General features: G+C 48.8%; 1 protein-coding gene and 1 pseudogene across 2 annotated transcripts in view; one reads left to right on the plus strand and one right to left on the minus strand.

Moving 5' to 3' along the window:
• Nucleotides 1-26,495, plus strand: part of PRKCH (protein kinase C eta) — a 219,408-nt gene that overhangs the window by 133,336 nt on the left and 59,577 nt on the right. Inside the window, exon 10 of the mRNA XM_079768547.1 lies at nt 25,284-25,438. Within this exon, the coding sequence (XP_079624673.1) occupies nt 25,284-25,438 (155 nt within the window). The remainder of the gene's footprint in view (nt 1-25,283; nt 25,439-26,495) is intronic.
• LOC307097565 (E3 ubiquitin-protein ligase ARIH2-like) lies at nt 14,539-16,286 on the minus strand (annotated as a pseudogene). Its single transcript has 2 exons — nt 15,263-16,286; nt 14,539-15,078 (listed from the first exon to the last, which is right to left on the minus strand). The product of its transcript is annotated as an E3 ubiquitin-protein ligase ARIH2-like (transcript).

A 26,495-nucleotide genomic window follows, 5' to 3' on the forward strand; every position in this document is an offset into this window, starting at 1 on the left:
CATTCTGGGAAAGTGAATTCGGGACATGTATCTTGACTGTGCTACCATCAGGGCAGTAGAGGTGGGAGCAGGATAGGAACATCCACCTGATCCAGGGATGATGCAGTGCAATTCCAGGGAACCCAGAGGGTGAGTTAGAATTTAGTTAGGCAAAAAGAGAATGAAGGCGGATGTGCCGTAGATGGTAACAGCAGTTGCACAAGTGTGGCCGTGAGCAAGACCATGAGGGTGAATACGGCCAGCATGTGTGAAGTATGGAGGTTGAGGAAGGGCCTGGTGAGAATTGAAGCTCAGAGGTGGCTGGAGCCGGCCTGTGAAGGGCCTTGTGGGCTGCGTTAAAGAACATGGATTCTAGTCCTAAGAGCAAATGGAAGGAATTTAAGCAGAGATATGGCATATCAGATTGCATTTTTCAACTAGAAAACTAGTTGTTTGCAATAGGTAATATAAGCATCCTCCGATATCCATATCCTCTCTCTGAAAGACACAATAATTACTGATTTCATGTATAGACTTTCAAAGAATATTTTGCACATGAAAGGATACAGGCATACCAATTATGCATTCATATTTATTTATTTTTAAATACAAATGGTGGTATACATTGCCCACCATACTATACCTTATTTTGTTGAAAATGTAATAATATATCTTGGTGATTGTTTAATATTTGTATATACATAGCTGCCCCATTTTTAATGACTGCATAGTGTTCCATTTTGAGCCATGACACAATTTATTTTACTTGTTTCCTATTGCTGTGTACCCAGTTGGTTGTACCCAGTCTCCTATTTCAATCAGTGTTGCAGGGAGTCCCCTTGTGCGTCTATCTTTATATATTGTGCTGTTATTTCTATACTAGTGGCCCAGTACACGGATTCGTGCACATTGAAAGGAAATTTTTAATTAGAAAGTGGCTGGTGGGGCGGGATTGGGCAAGATGGGCCAGACATGCCCTGGAGCCAACCTCCCCTGTTCCCTCCCCAGCCAGCCACACCTGGGGTGGTGCTGCGGCTCGAAGGGCATCTGTGGTCACTGCAGCTCAGCAGTAAACCAGATTCAGGGCTGACAGTGCCCCAGCAAAAGCATAACCCACGGCCAAAGGTGGAATCGAATGGCCCGGAGAGGAACTGGACTCCCTCCTCTCTGGTGCCGGGGTGTGTCACCTGAGAACCACCAGTGCCAAGTCACGGCAGCTTGGCAGCTCCTGTGTTGAACATCTGCCCCCTGGGGATCAGTGTACATCATACCTACTGGCCAGTTAGATGGTTGGACAGTCGCTTAGCCTTTTATATATGTAGATGATACACTATATGAAGTTGTAATGCTTGTTAAAATTTTGACTGGGTCCAATTGGCCTTCTCCCCCATAGCGGTTAAAGACAGCTAACATTTTACCACCTATACACTAGGCATTGTTAAGTGCTTTATGTATACTATCTCATTAATCCTACAGGAACCCTGTGAAGTCAGTTCTATTGGCATTACTCCCATTTTACATATGAGGAATCTGAGGCACAAAGAAATTCAGCTTCCAAGTGGCAGCAGTTTTGGATCCAGGCAGTCTGACTACAGAGCCCAGGTCCTTACCACTTGCTTGCTGAATTCCTAAATTCACACGCCCAGACCACGAGAGGACCAATTTCCCCCCCACCCTCCATCACAGCTTACTATCTATCGTTTTGATGATTGGAGGGATTGAAAAATGGTTCTTCCGAGTTCTGATTTGCCTTCCTCTGACTGTGAGTGAAGCTGAGCATTCACAGATATTTAAAGGTCACCTGTGTTCAAATCCTTGTTGTAAACAGCCATGTGCAGCCTGGAGCATGGGTGGGGCAGGGAAGGCTGGAAGCTGGGAGCCGGGAGGATGCATTAAAGGGGACACACAGTGTGTCCTCCATGCTGTCCAAGCACATCGGGAAGAACGGGAGTGGCAGCTAATAGCTTCTTAGGCCACGTGCCCCCTGTACTCGTTCCTTCCTCCTCAGGGTCTGGGCTCCTGAAGGCCACTCCCTCCTCACCTCATGGTCTGTGGTGCCTCCAGGCAGCCCTGGCTTCCATGCTGCCCTGTCACCCCTCCCCTGGTTCTCTGTTCCCAGGCCTGGGGTCCATGGTTCTTGTGGAATTCCAGTTCTGCTGTCCTCACTGCTGCCTAGACTGTCCCCGAAATCCTGTTTCCTGTGCTCTGCACTTTGCCTGCTATACAGCCCTTTCCCGTCCTCACGCCCTTCATCCAGATGTTTTTCTCCGAGACGAGTGGGGTGACAGCTCGGGCTTGAAACACCCTCGTGAAAAAGGATGGTACCATTGGGTGGGCGATACCAGTCACCCGCCTGCATCTCAGGCTTGAGCCTTGTGCTCATACCATGAACCAAATGGCAGGGCACCTATGGCTCAGGTCATCCTCCCAGGGCCTGAGCCAAAGAGCAGATGGCTTCCTGTGACATTAGGTCAGATGATCTTAATCAGCTGGTAACCTTTGAGTCAGACAGTGGGCAGGCATTTAGTGAACCTAGTCTGGTTGTGCAGCGGCTGTTGTCTCAAGTTACTCGCATGAACAAATAATGAGGTGTCTCATACCCAACTCCAGGGAGTCCCTGCAATTCCATAGAGGCAGTCAGAGGTGTCACGAACAGTTAGATTTCGTTATGGTAGAGTAGAACAAGAAATTAACTTGGAACAGATTAGTACCCCAATGAAAGTAATGTGTACAATGCAGAATTTTCTAGGAGAGTATAAATTATACAATACACCAAAATATTAGTGGCCACATGGTTTCCAGTGTTCATCAGTTAAGCTTTCATGAGCATGGGCGATCTTTTTCCTAGTGGCATTTCCTGTGTGGCCACAAGGTGGCAGTCGTCACTGCAAGGTGATTTTTCTTTCTCCACCAGAGAAACTGACATCAGGGTTGAGAATTTGTGCTTTGTAGTAGAGGTCTCCCAAGCAAAGGAGAAAGGGAATTTTCTGCTGCCCTAAATCCAGACAACAAAATAGGAGGAACCGGCTTAAAAGAATCAAGTGGGTTTCTCTTATGCTGAGGGCAGAGATACAGTTTTCATGTTGCTGTGGTGTATGACTTCTTTCAGGTTTGCAAGGTACCAGACTCCACAACATGCGCGGCATTTGCTCGTTGTGCATCTGTCCATCTGTCAGAAATCTTCAGTGACTATCCCCATTTGCTGTTGAGAAACTCACTGTAAAGAACAGAACAGGCTAGGGACTCTGAGAAATTACAGCAGGCAGATTGTTACTTTCCAGCTACTGCGCCTGGCAGGCCCCGGCCTTTAACGTGAGATGCTCACCAGTGTGCAATGCTGGGCTGTGACAGCCTCCCAGGGAGAAATCCGCAAAGTGTCGTTTCACGGTGAAGAGCCTGTGGAAATGGCTCTCCTCTCCTGTCCAGCCCTGCGGAATGAGCGCCTCCGAAGGCCAGGGAAAGGGGGAAAGACACTTGCTGAGGGTTCCTCAGACTGTAAGTGGCGGAGACAAGGTTCAGCTCTGGGTCAGGCTGACTCTGGGGCCCCCGCTGTGTGCGCCGACCCAGCCGTCCCTGGCCTTGTACCACATGCAGGTCGTTGATTCAGCATCTCCTTAGGCACCTCCTCCCATCTGCCCTGGCTCCCTCCAGCCTGCTGGGAGGAAGCAGCATTGCCCTCGGAAAGGGCAGACCTGAGTTCCCCCAACTTTGTGCTGCTCTGTCTGAATGGCTTTGTGAGCCTACCGTAACATGCCTTTGAACCTTAAGGTTCTCATGGTTAAAATGAAAGCAGGACTGCTGTGAGGGCCAAAGGAGAGGATGCAGACATGCTTTGTACACACGCAACACTATTCACAAGTGAGTAGCTCATTGTGGCAGCGACCACTTCCCTCCCACACCAAAGGAAAATGTCCTGGGGCTTCCCCGTGGCCAGCACAGACCCCACATCGGAGGATGGAGCAAACACCCCAAAAGCAGGAATTTTGGAGCCCCTATTGTTCTTGGAACAAAACAATAAGTAAGCAAATTTCATATATTCAACTTCGATTGAATTTCATACATTCAACGAGGATGGTAAGCCCATAAATGATTGCCTGTGATTTTTGCATAATAATACATGTTACACGCAAGCATATCATTAATTGGCATCCTCATAAGTTTCTGATAGCACTGCAAATCCTAACACTTGGTGAGTTATTTGATCATCTGAATCAAGACTCATTAAAATGTTTATACTCTTGGACCTGCATATTGTGTTTCCGATAAGCCAGCCTAAGAAAACAACATAAGGAATATAGAATAAGTGTTATGCATAAAGAAGTTTAATTTTCAGTGCATTATTTATAATTAGGAAAATATTGGAAACAACTTCAGCATTTAGCAGTAGAATTTTACTTAATTACTATAGCTTTTGGTGAAGGTTTTCAGCCAGTAAAGAGATCGCTGAATGTTAAGCAGTTAAATGATTATGTGTCAGACGCTGTCATACGCACCTAACATGTGTTACTCACAGTGCTTACAACAGCCCTGTAAGACAGGTACAATGATTGTCTTCACTTTGCTGAGTGAAAAAGTGAAGCACTGAGGAGCTGAGTCACTCGCCCAAAATTCAGTACAGTAAATGGTGGAACTAGGAGGTTAGAGCCCAGGAAATAACACAGAATCTGTGATGATTACTGGCCAGTATCCATATCAGTGAACTGCCACACCTGGCCCCTCCTCCAAAAAAAAAAAAAAAAAAAAAAAGACTGGAAGGAAATTATGCCCATAAGCCCTCAGGGACTGTACGAAGGCAGTGAGATTTCCTTTCTTTTTCCATTTTGGCAGTGTGGTTATATTTCTTTAACAATGGGGGTGAGAGGAGGGAGGCATTATAAAGCCAGGGAGCGCAGGCCACCTTCCCCACCCTTTCAGGTTACATTCCCGTCACACTCCTTTCATCTTCACCAGTGACCGCTGTGTCAGCAGCTGGGCCCCCGGCATTTACGGCCTGGAATCCGGGACCCCCACCCCCAGCTCAGGGCTTCCACTCTGGCTGTCCTCCTGGTGCCCAGAGGGAAGAACAAAGGACCCGCACCAGCAGGAAGGGGAGCGGCAGAGTAAATACTGGTCAGATGCTTCCGTCTTTGTTCAGAGACCCAGTTTATTGAAGCAAAGGTTTCCATTTGGAAAACATGTGACGCTGCGCCCTGCCGAGAGCTGCCTCTCCTCAGCAGGACCCGGCCAGGCCCGCACAGTGAGCCCTGCGGAGCCCCTTCTTTGGGGGATGCTCAAGTTTGCGTCGGGACATGTTGCGTAGGCAGGTGGGCCACAGACTGCAGGGCCCCTCCCTCTACAGGGACAGAGGCCCAGTGCTGTCCCCTCCCTCCTGCCCTCTCTCTCTCTACCTGTTGGTTCTTTCCTCAGGACACCCGGGCTACTAACTGATGTGTGTCCGGATGTCCACTGGGTGTCAGCCTGCAGGGGTCGTCCACAAAGCAGGTGCCCAGAGCTCCTGGCAGGGCATCGCTTTAGATAAGAAGCCACTCCCCCGTGCCACTCCGCAGAGCAGAAATCCCCCCCACACCCCCTGCAGGGCAGGGGGTCCTGGAATCCTGTGAGCTACATGCTGCCCTTACACGGCTTGTGCAAAATGCTTTCAGTCTACTGAAACCAGGCTTAAGACATGTCACCAAAACATTCTTTTCTCTGTATTATTTTCTCCATGGCAAAGGTGTGTGTGCATGTATATGTGTATGTGCATGTACATGTGCATGTGTATGTGTTGAGACAGACAGGCAGGAAAAATAGACACAAGAGAGTCATGTGGCCCTGGAATGATGAACCTTCCAGAATTTCCTCAGACAGGTGACTACGCTGCAACCTTTTGTATGAGAGTCCCGGCTTCTAATTCTGGCTTGTCTTTAGGAAGGTTCCCTTCTTTTGATTTTTTCCCCAGATAAGCACCTCCACCTGAATCCTATGTTCTTCCATCAGAGACCTATTGGCAGAAATACCTCCAGAAAGTGACCCTCTGGCTGGTTTTTTGCACGTGGGGGTGGGAGGCTGCCCCGCAGCCCTGCACAGTCCTGCCATTTCTTTCCGAGTGTTCAGGGAGCATCTGGCAGGGGCAGCCGAGTGTTCAGGGAGCATCTGGCAGGGGCTGCCAGCAGCTGGCCTGGGGGACGAGAAGGCACCCGTGGCTCCTGGAGCAGCATTGGCCCCGGTGCTCGGAGTCGCAGTGATGTCCTGGGTAAGCGGACGAGGCCCTGAGATGGTGGGTTAGGGACATGCAGTGGAAGAAGCTGGAAGACTTGCCCCCCAAGGGAGGAAGGTTCCGGAGGCCTCTGTCGGTGCCTCCGGTGAGCTGGTCATTCTCGGAGCCTCAGAGCGTGTGCTTTGCAGAACGGCTGGGTGAAGAAAGAAAGGGCAGCAGCTGCTATCCTTTGGGACCCTGGCATATGTTTTAGATGCATGGTATCATTACCAGTGTCCATAAAACTGCACATTTTGGCATTCCATAAATACCTGTTGAATGAAACATTTCATTTAATACCCAAAACAGTCCGGGGAGGTACAGAAACGGTTATCCTCATTGTAAAGATCTGGGAACCAAGGTCCAGAGGAGTTAAATAACTTGCCCCAGGTCACACAGCAAGGAAGAGTCTGGCCCTGGGTCCCTAACCAGGTCCTCCAGCTCAGTAATCTACGCCATGGCCATCATGCTGCACATAGAAACGTGCTCTCTATGGAATGTGTGCAGCTGAGAATAATGACATTCGCTAGGAATAAAGGCAGTGTGTATGTGTGTGTGTGTGTGTGTATGTATATATATATATATATATATATATAGTTTTGTGGCCTTTTCTGAAATACCGGAGGATATTTTCTCTTTATGTTTGGAACTAGGTTTCCTCTTATCCCTTGAGCAGTGACTTACCACAAATCTGATTCGGTCCGCTTATGGGTCATTGGTTGTAAGTTTGCCTTTGGCTCAGATAAAAATAGAAAGTGAGCCAGAACATGGTGTTTCCCAGTTGGGCATGATCCCAACTATTAATAGTGTTCCGTCTGGGGACAGAATGCACACAGGCTGTCTCCAGCCCCTGGGCTGCAGGGGGTTATTGGGACCTCTGCCTTGTCCTCTCGGGCCTCCGGGCTTCCCAGTTTTCTGGGGGTAAACAGGGCCGAGAAAATGAGGGGGAAATGAGAGAAGCCGAGGTTCGTGCTGTTCCTTTGGCCTGCTCTGTTTGGGTGGGACTGCCAGGAGACTCCGTGTGACAAAAGGGTTTGAAAGGGTTGGCATGTTTTTCTGCAGTTTGAGGTTATTCAGTTGTGACTGGCCTTGATGTCGCTCGCCACAGTCGTTGTTGATGACGTGGACCCACCACCCCTGTGTTTGGGAAGATGGCCCGTGGAGTGTGCACAGCTCTGTAGATGTGTCTGAGGCTTGCCAGGGCCAGACTTGGCCCCGTGTTTCCCTGTGACCCATGAAGCTCGATGGTGTGAGTCTCGGTTATGGTTTTCCCCGACCATCTGGGAGTCTGCCAACCAGGGCCCTGCACGAAGCACTGGGCTGGACGTGCCAGGACTGGCTCTGGGAATGAAAATGTGTTGGGCTGTCCGGGGGGTGTAGCTCAGTGGTTGAGCATCGACCCATGAGACAGAAGGTCATGGTTCAAATCCCAGTCAGGGCACATGCCTGGGTTGTGGGCCTGATCAATGATTCTCTCTCATCATTGATGTTTCTAACTCCCTCTCCCTTCCTCTCTAAATCAATAAAAACATTTAAAAAACTTTTTTTTTTTTTAATGTGATGGGTTATCTGCCAAATAGGTTAGTGAAAGACCATCATTCCGGGGTCACACTGATTGAGCACTAGGCGAGGGAAGTAGTTCTTTGACTCCTCAGTCTAGCCGGGAAGAGGAGATAATGCACATGGAACAGCAGTGTGCAGTAGATTGCACAGAGCAAATGCAGGCATCGTGTGCAACAGGAAGTGGCATCGAAAATAAACACTGGATTCAGGGGGACAGCCTTGCCTGTCAGTCTTTCCACAGGAATGGGCCAGCGTGGCTGTAAGACTGACACACCAACGAGCACCTGAGCTTTGAGCAGCAACGGGATGGGAGGTGTTTCCCCAGGACGCTGGAGTGTCTCCAGCCTGACTGATGGGGGCCTTTGGGCCACAGAGCCTGAAGCTGCACCTGGAAGTGGCTACAGTGGGTCCTCCCACCTCCACCCCCACCCCCACCTCCCACCCAGAAAACAGAATCGTGCAATGTAAAAAGCTGACTGCTCTGGTGGAAACCACAGACCATAATATATTCTAGCTTTGAGATATACGTGCGTTTTCCACAATTACATCATCCCTTGTGGAAGCCCAGCTGTGTCTACCCCTTCTAGGCCCAGAGCTTGCCAGGGGGCCCTGTCTGGCCGTGCAAACCCAGCCCACTTGTTAGAAGAGAGAACAGCCCCCTGCCAGGTGAGGACCGAAGTTATGCTTTCAATCAGCAAGTGCCTTCAGGCAGCAGGGAATAAGGCGCAGCAGCGTGGACCCTGCCCTGGGGAGCTGTGCTCCGGGGCCTCCGCGGGCCTGGCAGGCTGTTCACATGTATCTGGATGGCTGGCGAGGGCAGGCTCAGAGCAGCCATCTGCTTAGAAGAGACTTGTCTTGAAGTCCATTTGCAAATGCAGCACACTCCCCACCTCCCCGCCACGGCTACGGTGAATTTAGAACGTGGTGGGGATTATCATCGCGAGGAGTCCCAAGCCAGCACTGCCTCTGCGTGTGATGGGTTCCCTGCACTACTGGGCCGGGGGCCCGGAGCAGAAGTCATGGGAAGAGCAGCCCAGCCTGCTTCCCTTGCTCACCGTTGCTCTCTGGGGAGTCTTCCTTGTCCGTCTGGGGTGACTGGTCTCTTTACCGACAGCCCCTGCAGGGACACTGCACCCCCCACATGAGCCCTTGTCTCAAGGCAGACTGCTCTTCCTGCCTCTGCTGTCAGCGAACACCTTGCAGACCCTCCCCGCTCCGCTGGAGGGCTTTGGCCGGCCCTGTCTTCTTCAGGGCCACCCAGGGAGTTTCTGTTTTCTTTCTGTGCGAGTTGTCCAACTTTGAGTCTGTTTGTAGAGCAAAAGAGCAGGCTGTATTTACAGCTCACCCCTACCTGTTTTTTTAGGACGGCCTGTAATGATTTATCGCTTGGGTGTTACGAAGGGAGTCTTGGAACTCTTCCCAGAGCCTCTTAATTCCATTCTGATGGCGTGTGGTATATGATATTTTAAACATTCAAATGATGTCACACGTAATTCCCAACCGAAACAAGAGAGGAGAGCTCTTCTAGCAAACCCCTCCCCTCCCAGCACCTGTTTCTCTCTGTGCAGTGGACACGTCTACTTCCCTGTTCTCCTTTGGCGCCTCTCACCTCCTCACTCCCAGGAGCACTAAGCCATGGTCTCCTAGAGCCATGGAACTAGCCGGTGTCCAACCTGGCCAGACCTTCTGAGCCAGTAGTGAAAGGCGGTTCAGTTGAATGAGACACAACCGACAGCGTAGGGCACAGATAAGGGGGAGTTGACCTAGATCCCAGAGAAGGTTCTCTTCTGGAAGCCTGTGGGATTGCCTGTCCATTAAGTCGATTTGTCCTCTGCACTCCGGCTTCAGGACCGATCTGAAGGAGGGAGTTCCCTTCCCCCTGGCTCAGGACTATCCCCTTCCACGCTGACCCTCACTGACAGGTCTAATGGCTTATTCTATTTTTTTCCATCACCATTTATCCCCTCTATGCCCTCTTCCACCTCCCTCCACTTCCCTCTCCCCTCCCGCAGTCACCACACTGTTGTCCACTAATAGTTTTAATAATCAGCGAATTTTCCAGCAAAAATATATAATTAAAAAATCACTCATTTGCATAATGTGTTGTCATTTGCCCACTGCTAACAATTGGGGTGGGATAACCCCTTGTCAGAGGGGGATGTCCTGTGTATAGTAGAGTTAGAAGCATTGTTGGCCTTTGTTCACTACATGCCAGTAGCACCTCCCTTGTTGTGACAACCAAAAATGTCTCCAGATGTTGCCAAGTGTCTCCGGGTTGAAAATCACTGCCTTGTGTGAATGTCAGTTCAGTGGTCTGTCCTACATGTGAGAAGTCAAGTGGGCTAGAAGATCACTTTACTTATTAGGGGCCAAAGCAAAGAGTGTCAAATCTTCCGTATAAAATATAAACATTATCTTTTTCCCCCCACCCCCTCCATCCCCTGAGTTTATGGACAGGCCAAGTTCCTGTTTGGGGCCCAGCTATCGGTGGCTGCACTGTGGCACTTGCCGGGACTGGGGCCCTGGGCTGGGAGGACAGCGGAAGTGCACAGGGTCCGTGGAAGATGAGGGAGGGGAAGCCTGCTGTGATAAGGCAGAATTAGCAGAGCCTGGGGGCGAGTAGGGAGCAGAGGATAAGCTCTGTGAGCATATATTTAAAATCGGTTGTGTTTAAAAGCCAGCACTCGAAGTACCACAGCTTCTCTTGTTTTGGCATTGAGTGTTTATACTTCCACTTTACCGTCAAGGCGAAGACTCAGTGGTATTTTATGAAAATCGTCACCTCCACCCTGAATTCGCAGGGATGCCTAGCTGTGATAAGCAAAGCTTGAAGAAACATGTTTCAACCAGTGTAGACAAATGTGCTGGTAGCAATACAAATGTGCTTTGCGGAAAACAAACGGCTATTTTCTTTCTTTTGTTTTCCACACATGGAAATGTCATTTCATCTTTTCTTTTTATTTCTTTATTGATTAAGGTGTTGCATATGTGTGTCATTTCATCTTAAAGATACAGATACCTTAGATGCTCTTTTCAAAACTCAGCGGTCTCTAAATATTGAAAGTAAACCCTAACCACTAGAGACACTGGCTGTTTCTATATTGAATGGTAATATATCTATCTTGCCTTTTTAAATCAACTCAGTAAATGTTTACTGAGCACACGTATGTGCCAGGGATTGAAGACATATAGAACAAAACGTGGGCCCGTTCTCCAGTTACTTTCAGCCAAGGATCATGCTAAACACAGATACCAACAACACTGTGATGGAGAGAAGAGAGTCATAAGGTGGTCCTCGGGGAGGATGGAGAGCTCCCAGAGGAAGGGCTGTCTGAGCTGGGTTTTGAGGATGAATAGGAGCCCTGCAGTTGTAGAGTAGGAGGGGGGACAGGCCTCCCAGACAGAGGTCATTCAGTGCAGAGGCAGAGAGTTAAAATGTATGATGTGCCTAGGAAGTCCCAAAAGAATTGATGCAGCAGGAATGTAGGAGAGGAAATGGGGGGAGTGAATAAGCAAAGCCATAATGGGTCTGACATCCATTGCTAAGAAGCTAGCCCTCAATCATGGAGGTGAAAGGATCTGGCAGGTCAGGGAGCAACATGAGATTTATATTTGAGGAGGTGCTCCCTGGTGGCTGTCTGCAGGAGGGGGAGTTGAGATGCTCCCTGGTGGCTGTCTGCAGGAAGAGGAGTTGGGGTGCTCCCTGGTGGCTGTCTGCAGGAAGGAGGGTTGGGGTGCTCCCTGGTGGCTGTCGGCAGGAGGGGGAGTTGAGGGTGCTCCCTGGTGGCTGTCTGCAGGAGGGGGAGTTGAGATGCTCCCTGGTGGCTGTCTGCAGGAAGGAGAGTTGGGGTGCTCCCTGGTGGCTGTCTGCAGGAGGGTGAATTGGGGGTACTCCCTGGTGGCTGTCTGCAGGAGGGGGAGTTGAGGATGCTCCCTGGTGGCTGTCTGCAGGAGGGGGAGTTGAGATGCTCCCTGGTGGCTGTCTGCAGGAAGAGGAGTTGGGGTGCTCCCTGGTGGCTGTCTGCAGGAAGGAGAGTTGGGGTGCTCCCTGGTGGCTGTCTGCAGGAGGGGGAGTTGAGATGCTCCCTGGTGGCTGTCTGCAGGAAGAGGAGTTGGGGTGCTCCCTGGTGGCTGTCTGCAGGAAGGAGGGTTGGGGTGCTCCCTGGTGGCTGTCGGCAGGAGGGGGAGTTGAGGGTGCTCCCTGGTGGCTGTCTGCAGGAGGGGGAGTTGGGGGTGCTCCCTGGTGGCTGTCTGCAGGAGGGGCAGTTGGGGGTGCTCTCTAGTGGCTGTCTGCAGGAGGGGGAGTTGGGGGGTGCTCCCTGGTGGCTGTCTGCAGGAGGAGGAGCTGGGGGAAGAGGACTGGGAAGGATCTTGAACCAGTCATCTGTTAGACCTGCTTTCTCCACGACAGCGGTCATGGGAGGGAGTGAAATCAAGGAAACACTAAGGAGGTGAAATTGAGAGGAGAGGTCAGAGTTCCAGCCAGTTGAGAGAAGAGAATATGATGAATTCACTTTGAAAGAAATCCAGGGATAAGAGGTTTCTTGCTCAGAAACGGGGTTCAGATGAGAGATTAGATTTTGTTGTCCTTAATGTCCTCTTGGTAGAAGCTACAATTTAAAATAGTTCAGTAGGTGTTAATAGATGGAGAAGAGAGGAGAGCTGGAGAGGGAATTCTAAGTAAGAGTGGAGAAAGGTGGAAAGGAGTCAGCAGGAAGAATCAGAAGGAAGTGATTTCACAGGAGGAGGAATGCAGTGGCCAGATGAAGTCAGTTCACAACAGACTGAAAGTACCCGTGGATGTGGGGTGAGGTTTCCGCCTTCATCTGTGCTCTCATCCTTGCGCTTTAAAGGGCCTGTCTCAACCGAAGGACTTGTATGCATGCATATAAGCATAACCAATGGATGCAAAACTCTGGGGGGTGGGGGCATATATGGGAGTGGGGTGTGGGGAGGGCAATGGTAAGATATGTACACATATAATACCTTAATAAAAAATTGAAAAAAAAAAAAAATAAAATAAAGGGCCTGTCTGAACTCCATGTAGCCAACTGAAGCTTCTATACGAAGTTAACACAATGCCCTCTCTTCTGGGCAAACCTTTCATCCATTTCAGATCACTTGGCCCCTCCTCCGATTAGACTTGCCTCTACTCTGGTCCCCCTCCTGCTGTAGTAAGGTCTGCCTCTTCCTTCCTCAGTGGACAGTGGAGATCAGTGTTTCACCCATATTGCAGAAAGGCTTTGGGAAGAGGCTGTGGGGAGTCATTTGCTTGAACATCCCGTTCCCCAGCCAGAGAGAGGGTCCAAGGAGAGCATGTTGAGGCCTCACTGGAAGAACCAAGCTCAAAATAGCACGCAGAGCGCACATTCTGACAGACTTCAGGGAGCACTGTGCACCGTGGGGCGGGGAAGGAACAGCCTCTTGGCCCGAGGATTCCCAGGCATTGTCTTGAGGCAGATGTGGGATATTCTTGGCCAATTCACTACTTCTCTAACTGGGCAAAATGTTAAATCAGACAAACACAGAATCTCTTCCCTTGAGACAGAAAGATTTCAGTCATCCACAGATCGGAGGAAAAGATGAAATCGTGGCTGCTTTGAGAGGTTGCAAAGTTTAGGAACCTCTGTTATGTAAAAATGACCTAAATAAATGGCATTTCTACTTTTTATTCTATAGCCTCATACAAACTAAATCCATAAATATTGCCAACAGACCTGCTATCATTTGGTGCTTAGAACAAAATCTTTATAAAGAGAATTGCTCTATGTGAAATAATGATTTAAAGGAATCCTATAGTGCATACTTTTAAGTAAGTAAACCTTTTTTAAAAAAGTAAATAATCACCTAAGCTATCTTGACTGTGAATCTAAACTCAGAGTTTAGATTTGGTAATATAATTCAGAATAAAACACCATGTTCAGTTAGCAGTAATCTACTCTGAGATGCCTATTTTTCCAGACTCAATTATCTTTAGTAACTAGACTATTAATATCATGTCCCCTCATTTCCATTGCTTGATTAGAAGTGCAGCTAATTGTAGGACTGCATAGAAATGGCATTGAGAATAGTATGTAACTGTTTAAAAAATCATGGTTTTGATGACTAAGTACATCAGGAAATAGGTAGTATAAGTAAAAAAGAAGGATATATTTGTTTATTTTCTCTTTTCTTTAAATATGCTATCAAGTGTTAAGTATAAATAGGATGTAAGGGGAAAATAAATTCTAGTTAAAATCATTTTTCCCTGAAATCTCTAGTTCTCTGGATGCTAAAAGCCACAAATATTTTTGTTTCTCCTTGCATTTGGGCTTCTGTCTCTGAGTGTTAAGGTTATGGGCCATTGTATTTATTTTTCCTCAAATTTTCATGTATTTCCTTTACAATTACATTTGAACCGTAAAAGAGAAAACCCAGGATTTCATAAATAAAGGGAAGTGGCATCAAGCAGACCCACTTCTTTTCTTTTCTTCTAAACACTCCGATGCCAATTTATGTTTTTAATGGGCTCTGTGTAATCCTATGATTGCTTTGCCTTTTGTTTGTACAATTGTCCAACCTTTGGAAATTACCTAAGTTGTAAAAAATGTTCCCTCCCTCCCATCCAGGGGTAATTAAAAATCCTGAAGAGGCCAATTCAACAGGGCCTCTAACGTAGAAGAAACAAAAAACAAAAAGATGAAAACAAAACAAATTGACTAAGGTGTGTGGCCAGTGTCTCTCAGGAGTGGAGTCCTGGCTGCCACCTGGGGTCATGAAAGTCAGAGACCCCAGCATACAATGCAGTAGCAGGGAGATCTCACAGCCATGAATGCTTGCTCCAGCATATCCGTGTCCAGCCGAGGTGCCGTGGCCCTCCTCCGCTGCTCGGCTGTGTGCGTCTGGTTTCCCAAGTCCCCTCTGTCATCGCTGTCCGCACACTCCATTTTCCATGACAGGTTTTCAATCTCAGCCTCCAGTTGAGCCTGCTGGTATTCAAACAGCTTCTCCCTGGGCCCAGACTCCATGTAGTATGCACACGGGTATGTGTATTGCAGGGTGTATCGACACTTGGCCAAGAGCTTGGCAGGGTTCTGTAGATACTGCCCATCAATCCACGTCCCCAGATCATGCATGACCCTCTCCTGGATCTTCTCATGAATCTGCTGGTATGTCTGTGCTTCCAGCTGCAAGCTCTTGTTGTGGTTTTCCCACCTTTCAAAGTAGAACAAGTATTTCTTGAGGGCCTCCCTGGCTGGGCCTGCTGGCTCTGGCTGACGACGTTGGGGTTCTCCTTATACCTACTGCACTCATAGTCCTCGCTGCGTGGGCCTTCCAATCTCCTAGACCAGTGGTCGGCAAACTCATTAGTCAACAGAGCCAAATATCAACAGTACAATGATTGAAATTTCTTTTGAGAGCCAAATTTTTTAAACTTAAACTTCTTCTAACGCCACTTCTTCAAAATAGACTCGCCCAGGCCGTGGTATTTTGTGGAAGAGCCACGCTCCAGGAGCCAAAGAGCCGCATGTGGCTCGCGAGCCAAGGTTTGCCGACCACTGTCCTAGACACACCCAGCAGAAGCTGTATGGACACTTGGAGCATTGCATGTGATTGCAGCCTCTGTTCTTCTCAATGCAGACGTTGCACTTGGGACCGTCTTTAGTGTGAGCACAAATGTAGTTGGCTGTTTCAGAGTCATCGGCACACTTTAGGAGCCATTTCCAGATTGTGGCACAGTCTGTGGGGGTGTGATACATCGGACGACACTTGAAACAGAAAACCTCGTTGCGCCGATTGCACTGGACTTGGCGAGCTCTGGGCTCTGGTACCTGGATGAGCCTGGGGCAGTCTGCACCAGGGCACAGCTGGAGCTGGCAATGACTGTCCATGTAGTCCCTGAAGAGGTAGCACCTGTATTTGTCTCTTAGCTCTTCGTTGAGCAATAATGGAAGCACAGAGTCCTCTGGTGTTCGAAGTGGGCAGTCCTGAGCCATGCAAGAGACTCCCACACCCACGCCGTCTTTGACAAGTACTGAGCTGTGTTGCTCCCAGCAGCTGCGGCAAAACTGGTGCTAGCAGACCAGCGAGAGTAGGTTTTCCCTCCGCACAAACTGCATACACACTGCACAGTGGTGAGGGGATGGGCTGTGGGGACATGTTTCGATGGATCGGGCTGAACTTGAGCCTCAACGAGCAGCTGAGCCAAATTAGACTTGTATCTGTCCATTATCTCTGCAACTTGCAAGTAGAAATGACCAATATAAATTTAGTAACTGAATGAGACACCTTTAGGACAGCCAAACTGGTCATGTGCTCATTGAGAGCACCCTCGGACTCCTTGTAGGTCAAGCAGATGAACTAGTACTCCCTCAGGATCAAAGGCATCGGCCCCTGCTGCTCCACATTGCTGGCTACTCCCACAATAGCCCTCTATCCCCCCAGGGTCCTCGTCCTCTTCCTCTTCACAATTTGGGTCATAGTCCTCTTCATTACTGTCAGACCCCTGGCTATTCATATCTACAGACATCTTTGCATCCAGCCAAGTTGCAAACCAGGAAAGCAGGGTTTTTTCCCCTCGCCCTAAACCTTACCACCTTCTCAACTGCATTAGTGTGTTTATCTTCTGCAATCCTTGAAGATCTTTCAGGAAGATGTTACCCAAATATCCCGTCGTATAATTTACATCGGGAGCTGCCGCCCCACAGCCGCTGAGCCTGGGCAGGCCGGACCGGGTTGTGCCAGGCCAGAGGGATCTCCCCGCTTCGCTTCTTGAATTCTTCCACAAACTATTTCAACTATGGGCAAGGCACTTCAGCTATTTGCACTTTAGTCACATAAAACATGTGGATAGAAGGAATCCAGGCAGTTTGTTCCAGGCTTTCCTACCATTCTGGTTTCAATTGTATCAGGAAACAAAAATCACCTCCTGCCATGTTAGTTCCGAAAGGGTTTATTAACCCTCACCAGGGTGCAGGCACTATGCTTGGTGGCATCTGGGCTCTGCCTGCAAAGGTTTCAGGTCCTCTATGGAAAACAAGATCAAGCGCACAAGCCAGTGTGGCCGGCACAGGGATACTGGGCGCGGTGTGTGTGGACCAGGGACATCAGAGGGGCTCTGCCAGGAAGGGTAGACTTCCCCGTGTCCCTGATTATGCTAAGTATGTTTGCTGCTTATTTATGCGTTAAGAACATCCTGGCCCAGATGCTTCACAGTGTCCTGAACTGCAAGTTAGATCACCTCGTTGTTTCCCTAGTCTGGTACATATGCCAAGAAGCCTTGTTGAGTTTCGTTAAAAGACATGGCCACTGCCTGGCTGGCGTGGCTCAGTGGTTGAGTGTCAAGGGATTCGAAGGTCCTAGCACCTTCTCCAGGAAGTCATGGTTCGAATCCTGGTCAGGGCACATGCCCCAGTTGCAGGGTTGACCCCCCCCCCCGCCCCCGCCAGGGGACATACAGGAGGCAGCCAATCAATGGTTATCTCTCATCATTGATCTCTCTCTCTCTCTCTCCCTCCCTCCCTCCCTCCCTCCCTCCCTCCCCCCTTCCTCTCAGAAATCAATATAAATATATATATATATATATATATATATATATATATATATATATATATAGACACGGCCACAGTGCATCCAGTTTACGAGGACAACGCTTGGTCTCTGAAAAGAGAGCCATGTGTTCCTCCAGGTTTGAAATGCAAGCCCCTAAGGGCTCCTTCTATTGGAGACATACTGCTCCTTCCCGAAGACTGGGTCTCTGAGCTGAGGCGGGATGGATCATGCCCAGGGGCTGACAGAGGGGTTGCTGGTGATTGAATTAACCTCTGCCATCTTCTGGGCTGTGCAAAATAAGCCAAAAAATGAAAGGTAGGCATTAGATTCTCTCTCATTGTTTCTGCCTTGAAGCCTTTGTAATCATTCTTAAGGTGGTTAAATTCGAGTTGTTTCTGGTTCAGGAATGGTGCAATGCCATTTCCCCACAAGGGTGCTTTTCCACCGTGACCTCTTTGACGTCAGTAACTGTTTCCTGTTTATTTGAACTCCCTATTCACCCTGTAGCTGACTGCGTTGGAGAGGAATCACAATGCAGGGGCACTTATAAGAAATGGAGCACAGTGCCATTGCTGAGGTGTCCTGCTTGTCCACGGCGGTCAATGGCACTTTGCAGCTTTTGATACAGGGTTGGTTCATTTAGAGTTAATTCCAAAACAATTCTTAGAACTCGGGTAGAGGAGTCTAGATGTGGCTCCCAGGTTGACGTTGCTTTAAAACCATAATTAGTCATTAACTTTTACTGTTGTTTCTAGTCTTTGAATTATTTCCAAAAAATAATGTGCATCTTCACTGTAATATATCTTTAAATAAGAGTTATGTTTGTAGATTGTAGGGACTATGGATTCTTTCTGTAAACAGACAAGTCTTTCTCATTCTGTTGATTAAAGTGAATCAACTTTATGGGAGAGGAGAATCGCTACTACAAAAAGTCTCACTATAAAGTGGTTGTGGGGTAGCACAAGCTTTGCAATAATGATAATGAGTATGAGTACGAACTCCTGAAATCGAGAATATGAATTACAATCTGATCTCAGAAAATTAGAAAACTTTCTGGAACTGAAACTTGGTTAACGTATTTTCATTATCAAATCTAGTTTTGTAACCCCTTGCTTAGCTCTCACTTCCCAGAAGGAAAGTCCTCCTCACCAGGTCAAGGTCATGGCCAAGTGTGACGAGGAAATGCCCCTTTGCCCCAGCCACTGGCCTAGGCGTCCTCCTGATTTTTTGAACCCTGTAGATTCCCGTCTCACACTGAGTTGGCGGGGGTGCCGCAGCTGCTGTTCCTGCCGTCATTTTATTCTTCTTTACTTGCCCGTCTGGGAGCTCCCTGAGCGAGGCACCATCCCTGCCTCCATGGCGGCCAGCAGCTCACTGCTGCATGGGCTGCAGCCCGCCCAAGGGCCCAGGGCCCCGGGAGCAGGTGGCCGTGGCAGCTGAAGGGACAGTGGAGGTGGAAATGATGAAGAAGAAGGTGGTAATAATAATTGCTAGTATTTATGGAGCAGTCTCTGTATGCCAGGCACTGTTGGAGACGCTGAGCCTAAGTCATTTCATCCTCGTACACCTGTCCGTCATCTTCTTATCCCCACTTTTCAGATGGGAGTTTTGAGAGAGAGAAAATAACTACAGCTCAGCGGGAGCTGCTTTCACAGCTCAGGCATCCTGGCTCTGGAGCGCAGCCTGGGAGCTGAGCTGCCTCTGCTGACACCAGGACTCGGGCGCTGGGCACAAGGGCTCCTAGAGGTAGTTTTAGTCCCTGTGTGTGATGTAGTAATGACAATGGCTTCTGTTTGCTAAGATTCTCCTCTGGGCCCCGTTCTGTGCATTTAATCCTCTCACCATCTCCATGATATGTTATTACCTCAAATTTATAAATAAGGAAACCTCCTGCCCCTTAATAACTGGTGTGTGTTGCAGTTAAAAGTCTCCCGGTAGCAAGTAACAGAAAGCAACTTAACTGGAGTCATGCAATGAGGGAGAGGTGATGATGATGACTGAAGGATAAAGGGGAGGTCTCCTGGAACACAAGGGCAGAAACTGGCCGGGCCTCTCCAGGGATCTGAAATGCGAAGACATAGGGAACCCAGGTTTTCCTTCTCGGCTCACTCCTGCTCCCCGGTTGCTTGTCTCTGCCTCACTCTGTTTCTCCTTCATTCTTCTCGCCGTCTGTTCGTTCATTCATCAGGATTTCACCACTCTGATATGCGCAGACATCTCACATGCTCACACCACAAAGGCAGCCTCAGCTCCAACTCTTGTTTCCTCATTTCCTGCCTAAATTAAAACGTCTCCGTTCCAACTTTCTGGGAAAGAGACTGTGGGGTAGCCGAGCTTGGTCCAATTAGCCGTTTGCAGGGATCAATGAGCTGAACAGTCACCTCCAAAGGTTGTCTACCACAGTGACCCGCGGGGAGCTTCTCTCTGGCTCCTGCTCACCGGCTGGTCACCCTCCTGAGGCAATGTCACCCTGTCCCAGGTACCATCTTAACACATCACTTTCATCCACCCAGCTGTTTAGTCTCGAACTTTTCTACATGCCAAATGCCCATCAGTTTTACCTCCTACGCAGCCATCCTCTTGGGGAGCTTTAAGAGTGCATGCCGCTTATCCTGATAGCCACTGTCAGTTCAGGGGATATTTTTATCCCCTTTGGCCTGGCACATGAACAGTCTTGCCCTGATAACAGCCGGGGCAGACGGCCCAGGCTGCAGAAGGTTAATGGAGCCAGGCAGGTGATGACAGGAGTTCCATTATTAACTGGGCACCAGCTCCTTGGCTTCCTGTAACTCACACCAGCAGGGCGAGGGACCAAGGGATTCCTGAGTTGCTTTTATTCCCCCAGGTGCTCTTCACCTGTCTTAATGACTTGCTTTGGTGGTTGGTTGAATCAGGGACAAAAGAGAGGGAGGGACAAAGGACTGGGCCACTTGGCTTTAGAGCTAAGGTGAAGCCAGTTCTCTGGGACCTTAAGTTTCTACAAGGCAGGGGAGGGCCAAATTGCCTTTAGAGCAGCCAGAGGCCTCAGGGAAACTGAGCAGATGTCCAGGCCCGGATTCTGGGAAAGGGACTTTGGAAACACTGGGATGGCTGTCTACACAGGCTTAGCTATCTGCACAGATTCGATGCAGAAGCAGCCGCCTTTGCTGTCGCTGACCAGGGTGGGATTTGGGAGTTCTTCCCTGCCCCAGAAGTGAGTCATGACAGCCTTAACCCACCCTGCCCGGCCTCCCTCCCTGGAGGGATCCCAGAAGGCTTCCTGCAGTTGCTTCACTGTTGGGTTTGTGGAGCGTGACCTCGTGTGGGTCAGGTACTCAGGGAGACCAGCTCCGGAACAGCACGGGAGGGAGAGGAGCTGGAGGCCGGGGTCATCCTCCTCTCGGGACCTCACACACAGGCCTCTGCCTCCTAAGGGGCTGGCGCCACCTGGGAAAGGTTTTCTTCAGGCCCGTGGAGCTCATGTGGAGGAGGAACACGCAGCTGGAGTGACTTTTTTTTTTTTTTAGATTTTAAAAATACTTTTTTATTAATTTCAGAGAGGAAGGGAGAGGAGGAAAGAGATAGAAACATCCATGATGCGAGAGAATCATTGATCTGCTGCCCCCAACTGCTTCCTGCACTCCCCCTACTGGGGATCGAGCCCAAAACCCTGGCATGTGCCATTGACCAGAATCGAACCTGGGACCCTTCAGTCCACAGGCCAACGCTCTATCCACTGAGCCAAACCGGCTAGGGCCGGAGTGACTTGTTTTTGTATTTGATGCTGTTTGATTTCATGTGTCAGGGAAGTGGGTTCTAACACCTACTGGAGTCCTTGCCAAGCCAAACCCCATAGCCGTCACCTGTTTTAACTCAGACACCGGGCCTGTAGTTGTGGTAGAGACCAATAGCTGAGTGATCGTGTGTTCACAGGACTGAGTCCTGCAGTGGAGACCTGGGGATGGGGTGACTGGAAGCTGCCTAACCAGCCTTTTGCTTTTTCTACCAACACTTGATTACGAAAGGAGCCGTATGTGTTACAGGGATGCTCCAGGCCCGCAGCCTGAGCCCTGGGGGACCGTTCCCTTTGCAGACACGACATCCTGACCCACACCTGACACTACTTTACCTGTTCATTCACCATGATCCCTGCCCCCTCCATCCGTGCTCCAGCCTAACTGGTGCTTCCTCATCCTTCAAGCTGGAGAATTGGCTCCTCTTAGCAGCCTTCCCTAAGTCCCACCCCCGGCTGCTCAGCTGTCCCTGCTCCGTGTCCAGGTGACACCCTCTGTGCCCCCCTGTACTTAGCACCCTGCGGTGTGTGCTCTGTCTACATGTCTGAGAGCTTCCTGTGGAGAGGTGTGGGATCTCATTCATTTTACAACCCTTGGTTCCCACCCGGGGCCTGGCAGAGTGAGTGCTTAGAAAATGTCCCTTCTTATTGAGAACCTCAAAGGAAGCAGAAAGGATCTCTGAGTGCCTCCAGTAAGCCTGCAGACCAGAACTCAGACCCTGGCTCCCAGTGGAGCCTGGGAACAAACCAGAGCCAGTTCGGTCTCTCTCTGCATGTCGTTCCAACAAGCCTGGCGGCCTGGTGACTTCAGGCATCAGAAAGGCCGCTAAGGGAGAAGGTGGTCAATAGTGGCCCCGATAGTGGGCAGCGAGGGAGTGAAGGCCCCTCAGTCTGTATCTGCTTTCTGATACCCCCTGCCCAGTAACTGCTCTCTAAGACCACCTTGAACTATCCCTTCAATGTCCCAGTTTTCACCCTTCAGATGAAAATTAGAAAACTATGGGGGAAGTCCATGTGGCTTTGGTTTGTTTCTAATTATAAAAGTAATGCACACTTACCATAGAAATCTTTAGAGATACTGAAAAGAATAAAGAAGGAATAAGTGTCATCCCAGATCCCATAACTGAAAGCTGACTTCTGTCACTATCTAGACATCCTTTCTGTGCATATCTGCATCTTTGGCTATAACTGAATCATTCACATTTATGATCTTTTTTTTTTTTTTTTTTTTACTGAAAACATCTTCATCGTCACAAGTCACCGCACAACAGCCACTGCTATTTGTTGCACCCTTTCTAGAAGCCTCACCTGAGGATATGCTTAAAGACATTTTATTTCTTTTAAATATATTTTTATTGATTTCAGAGAGAGGAAGGGAGAGGGAAAGTTAGAAACATCAATGATGAGAATCCTCGATCAGCTGCCTCCTGCAAACCCCCCACTGGGGATGAAGTTCGAAACCTGGGCATGTGCCCTGACCCAGAATCGAACTGCGACCTTCTGGTTCATGGGCTCATACTCAACCACTGAACCACACTTGACAGACAATGACATTTCATTTCTGATAACGGCCCCTCTCTCTCTTCACTCATCACCGTGGCCACCACCCAGTGGTGAGTGGGCCTTCTTTGCAAAAGGCTGGAGATTTTTGGTATTTATCTCTTCTGCAAAAGAAATGTCAGAGAAATTGCTGCCAGGTTTTAACTGCCTCTGTAGCAGATGTTTGAAGTAAGACAAAGGCTTTAAATAAACGGGTTTCCACACAGCAGAAACATGTGGCTAGGTGATAAACATGTTTTTATTTCTCTGCCTTGTGACGTTATTTGGGTCTGTGATAAGATGGACCATGACTTTTCGTTAAATATTCTGTCTCAGCTGGCTTGTTCCCACTTCCTGCTTACTCAGAGTTCCCTGTAGCCTGCGGGCTGTGCGTTGTACCGACTGTTCTAGGTGGCGCCAGACAGGAGGTGAGAAATGAGACTGAAGGAAAAGAAACCCGGATTTTCACAGTTCTAAAGCATTTGACCTCCGTGCTGTGCATCACCTCCTCCCCGCCCCCTCCTCCCCCACCCAACCCCATTATAGAGATTCTGCTTCCAGGGCCGGGGTGGAGCCTGAGAAAGATGAGATGAGCAGGATTGGAAGACAGTATTCCTTTCCCCAGATCTGGAGTTTAGCCCAGGGTCTGGCTTTTCAAACTTGAGATAGGAGAATGATTGGTGGGTTGGGCGGGGGGGGGGGAGGGGGGGGCGGGGAGGGGTGGCAACTAGAAATGGATGACATTTTCCTTGGAATGCCCTCATCGTTTCTATGCCTGCTGCCTTACCAACGCTAGGCCAGTAAGGACTTCCAGAATAGCCACTTACCTACTGACCCCAATCCAGTAATCAGGAATTTCTGGTTATTGGAATTCACATGACTGCCAGTAACAGCCACGAAAAAAGTGAACAGTCTGGTTAGCAAAAATGTCATAGGGGCCTGGCTGGTGTGCTCATGGTTGAGCATTGACCTATGAATCAGGAGGTCAGGGTTCAAGATTCCCCGTCAGGGCACATGCCTGGGTTGCAGGCTCAATCCCCAGTGGGGGGTGTGCAGGAGGCAGCCGATCAATGATTCTCTCTCATCATTGATGTTTCTATCTCTCCCTCTCCCTTCCTCTCTGAAATAAATAAAGAAATATTTTTTTTAAATGCCATAAGGGTGGTTCAGGGCCACTCATCTTCGCCCGGCCTTGGCCACCCCTCCAAATGAACACAACATCAGCATAACAACTGCCTGTGTGGATGCAGCTCTTAGATGTGTCTCAATCGCACACTTACCCTCCACCCCATCCCTAACCCGCTCATCCACCTGAGTCCTTCCCAGGCAGCAAACATGGAATACTACTGCACTCCCAAGCTCATCCCACCCAACTCTGCCGCTCCCTCCTTGTCAGTCACACCCAAATGAAGGCCCTTAGCTTAGACAGCTTGCTGTATTTAGTTGTCTGTTGGCTTATATTGACCAACCGTAAGAGTTTGTTGTTTTTTTGCTGTTTGGTTTTTGTTTTTGTGGGTGTGGATCCTGTCACTCCCTCTCACTCTTAAATTCTTGCTTGTCCTGACCAGAGAGAGATGTTTTTTTAGATGCAGAGGACTGTCCCCACCCGCTTCTAATCAAGGTCTTAAAAGCAGGACTAGGAGGTGGGAAGATGTAATGTCTTCTCATCAGGATGGGCCTGATTAAACTAGTGAAGAATAGGTGAGCGAGAACACACTACCTTTGCTTACAGCTCAGCTGTAACACTCAGAGCAAAGCTGACGGCACTGAAAACCACAAATGAAGATGGGTTCTTTGTATACACATCCTCTGTGAGTTGGTAAAATACCAATTTCTTTACAAAATGACATCCCACCCTCCCTCCTACCTCAGAGAAGGCTGATCACCAGTCCTGGTGGTGCTCGTCCTACAGGTCTTATATGCCACTTGCTCAGAGACCTCTCCTGACCCCAAGCAGATGACCAGATCTCATGGCTTCCTCCGCAGGATTTACCAGAATTTGTAAATTTGCTTGTTTATGTGACTTCTGGGTTTGCTGTTGTTTTAAGGAATGTGTGTCTCCCACACCATGCTCTGTATGGGCAGAGGCTGTGTCTGTGTTTTGCCTGTTGAGTTCCTAGCACCTAATTTAACACTGGCTACCCTGGGACTCATAAATGTTAGTGGGAGGGGGAGAGGAGATTCATGGATCTTAGAGGTGCCAGAAACCAAGTGTTTAACACTGCCAGTCTCGGAGCCATCATGTTGTAATTGAGACTTAAACATTTCTTCCATCGAGCTGTCTTCATGTCCCAGCCCTTGACCACACCACTTGCACAGTGCTTAGTACACAGTATTTATTGGTCATTTTTTAAGGAGCCCACTTCACCTGCTGGGTTGAGAGCTCCTGCCAGTGGAGACAGCATCTCCTTATCTACATCCCCACTCCTGACTCAGGGATCTTCTGATGGACTTAAGGGGATTTCTAACGTTGGGGGTCACTCTGAGGCTGTCATTAGACGACTATTTGGCTGATTTGTCCAAAGCATTTTCCTTTTTCTGTGGTTGTTCTCTGCCCAGGTGTGATGGTTAACGCACTGTTAGGTGTCCCTTACTTCCTGTGATTAACCCTAAATGTTCCAGGTAATTGATGCTGATGGGATCCTCTCTTGTGCTTGTATCCAGGATCGGCTGTTCTTTGTGATGGAGTTTGTGAATGGGGGCGACTTGATGTTCCACATCCAGAAGTCGCGTCGTTTTGATGAAGCACGAGCTCGTTTCTATGCTGCAGAAATCATTTCAGCGCTCATGTTCCTGCACGAGAAAGGCATCATCTACAGGTGAGTTCTGATTGCTTGTAACTCCTCCCATAATTCATAGCCTGTTCCCTCCCCTGGCTTAACCCAGCCTTCCATTTCTCATGATATTGAAATCTTTGGGGAATTAAATTCACAAAGGTTTGAGTGTCCACTAGGATAAACAAATAATGTAGTGATCAACGTTACCTGTAGAGTAAAACTTGTTCCCATGTGGTGTGTAAAATAGGCTGAGAAGAGACTATTCATGAGTTCGCTCAGCTGGGGTTTGCTAACAGCCTGGTATAGCCAAGTTCTGCAAGGTGCTGAACACATTGTTGCTCTCTCTTTTTCTTCTTTAATGTTGGAAATGATTGGTTCCATTTAAAAAATCCCTGCCTAAACAGACAGGTGTGATCACTGTTGCCCTGAGTTGAGAATCCCACTCAGATAAGGTGGCGGCTCACCAGCTGAGACTCCGAGAGGTGAACTATTGATGCGCAATGTCCCGTCTGATGATATTTCTCATTTGGAGCCTCCTCCCAAATATTATTTGACTCCATTTCACAGCACGCAATCCTTTGATCATAATACAACATACATTGAAAGGGCTTGAAATCTGGTTGCTGCTGTTAGAGCCTAAGGAATATCAGATGAAACTTTAATCAGACAGAAGAAGGTTAGGTAAAGTGGGAACGTAATCGTGGATTTCAGACAATCGGTAGTCTTAAATGTTCCTCTTTTCCCTGTTGCCACCATCCCTCTCCCTTTAAATCACATTATAACTTAATCGCTACGTATACTCTTTATTTTCTCTTGAGATGCCGTCTCTTGAGAAAAATTCTCTCTTATAGGAGGAGAATGGATGTCAAAGAATTTCCTGATTGAAACTTGCTCTTTGTTAGCCTTGCTATGTGCTTTTCCTTTTGCGACCTCATGACAGAATTGGCATCATTATCAAAGTGCGAGAGAACTCTGGCAACAGGGCATTTTCTCAAGTGCCCCACGAGTCAGCAGAGGAGGGGAGGAGGGAGACGAGTAAAGACTGGAGCAGGATGCTGATGATGCCAGAAAGACGTGGGAAAGTGACGGAGGGAAACAG

The sequence above is a fragment of the Cnephaeus nilssonii genome (genome assembly GCF_951640355.1).
Source record: "Cnephaeus nilssonii genome assembly, chromosome: 4".
Taxonomy (NCBI): Eukaryota; Metazoa; Chordata; class Mammalia; order Chiroptera; family Vespertilionidae; genus Cnephaeus; species Cnephaeus nilssonii.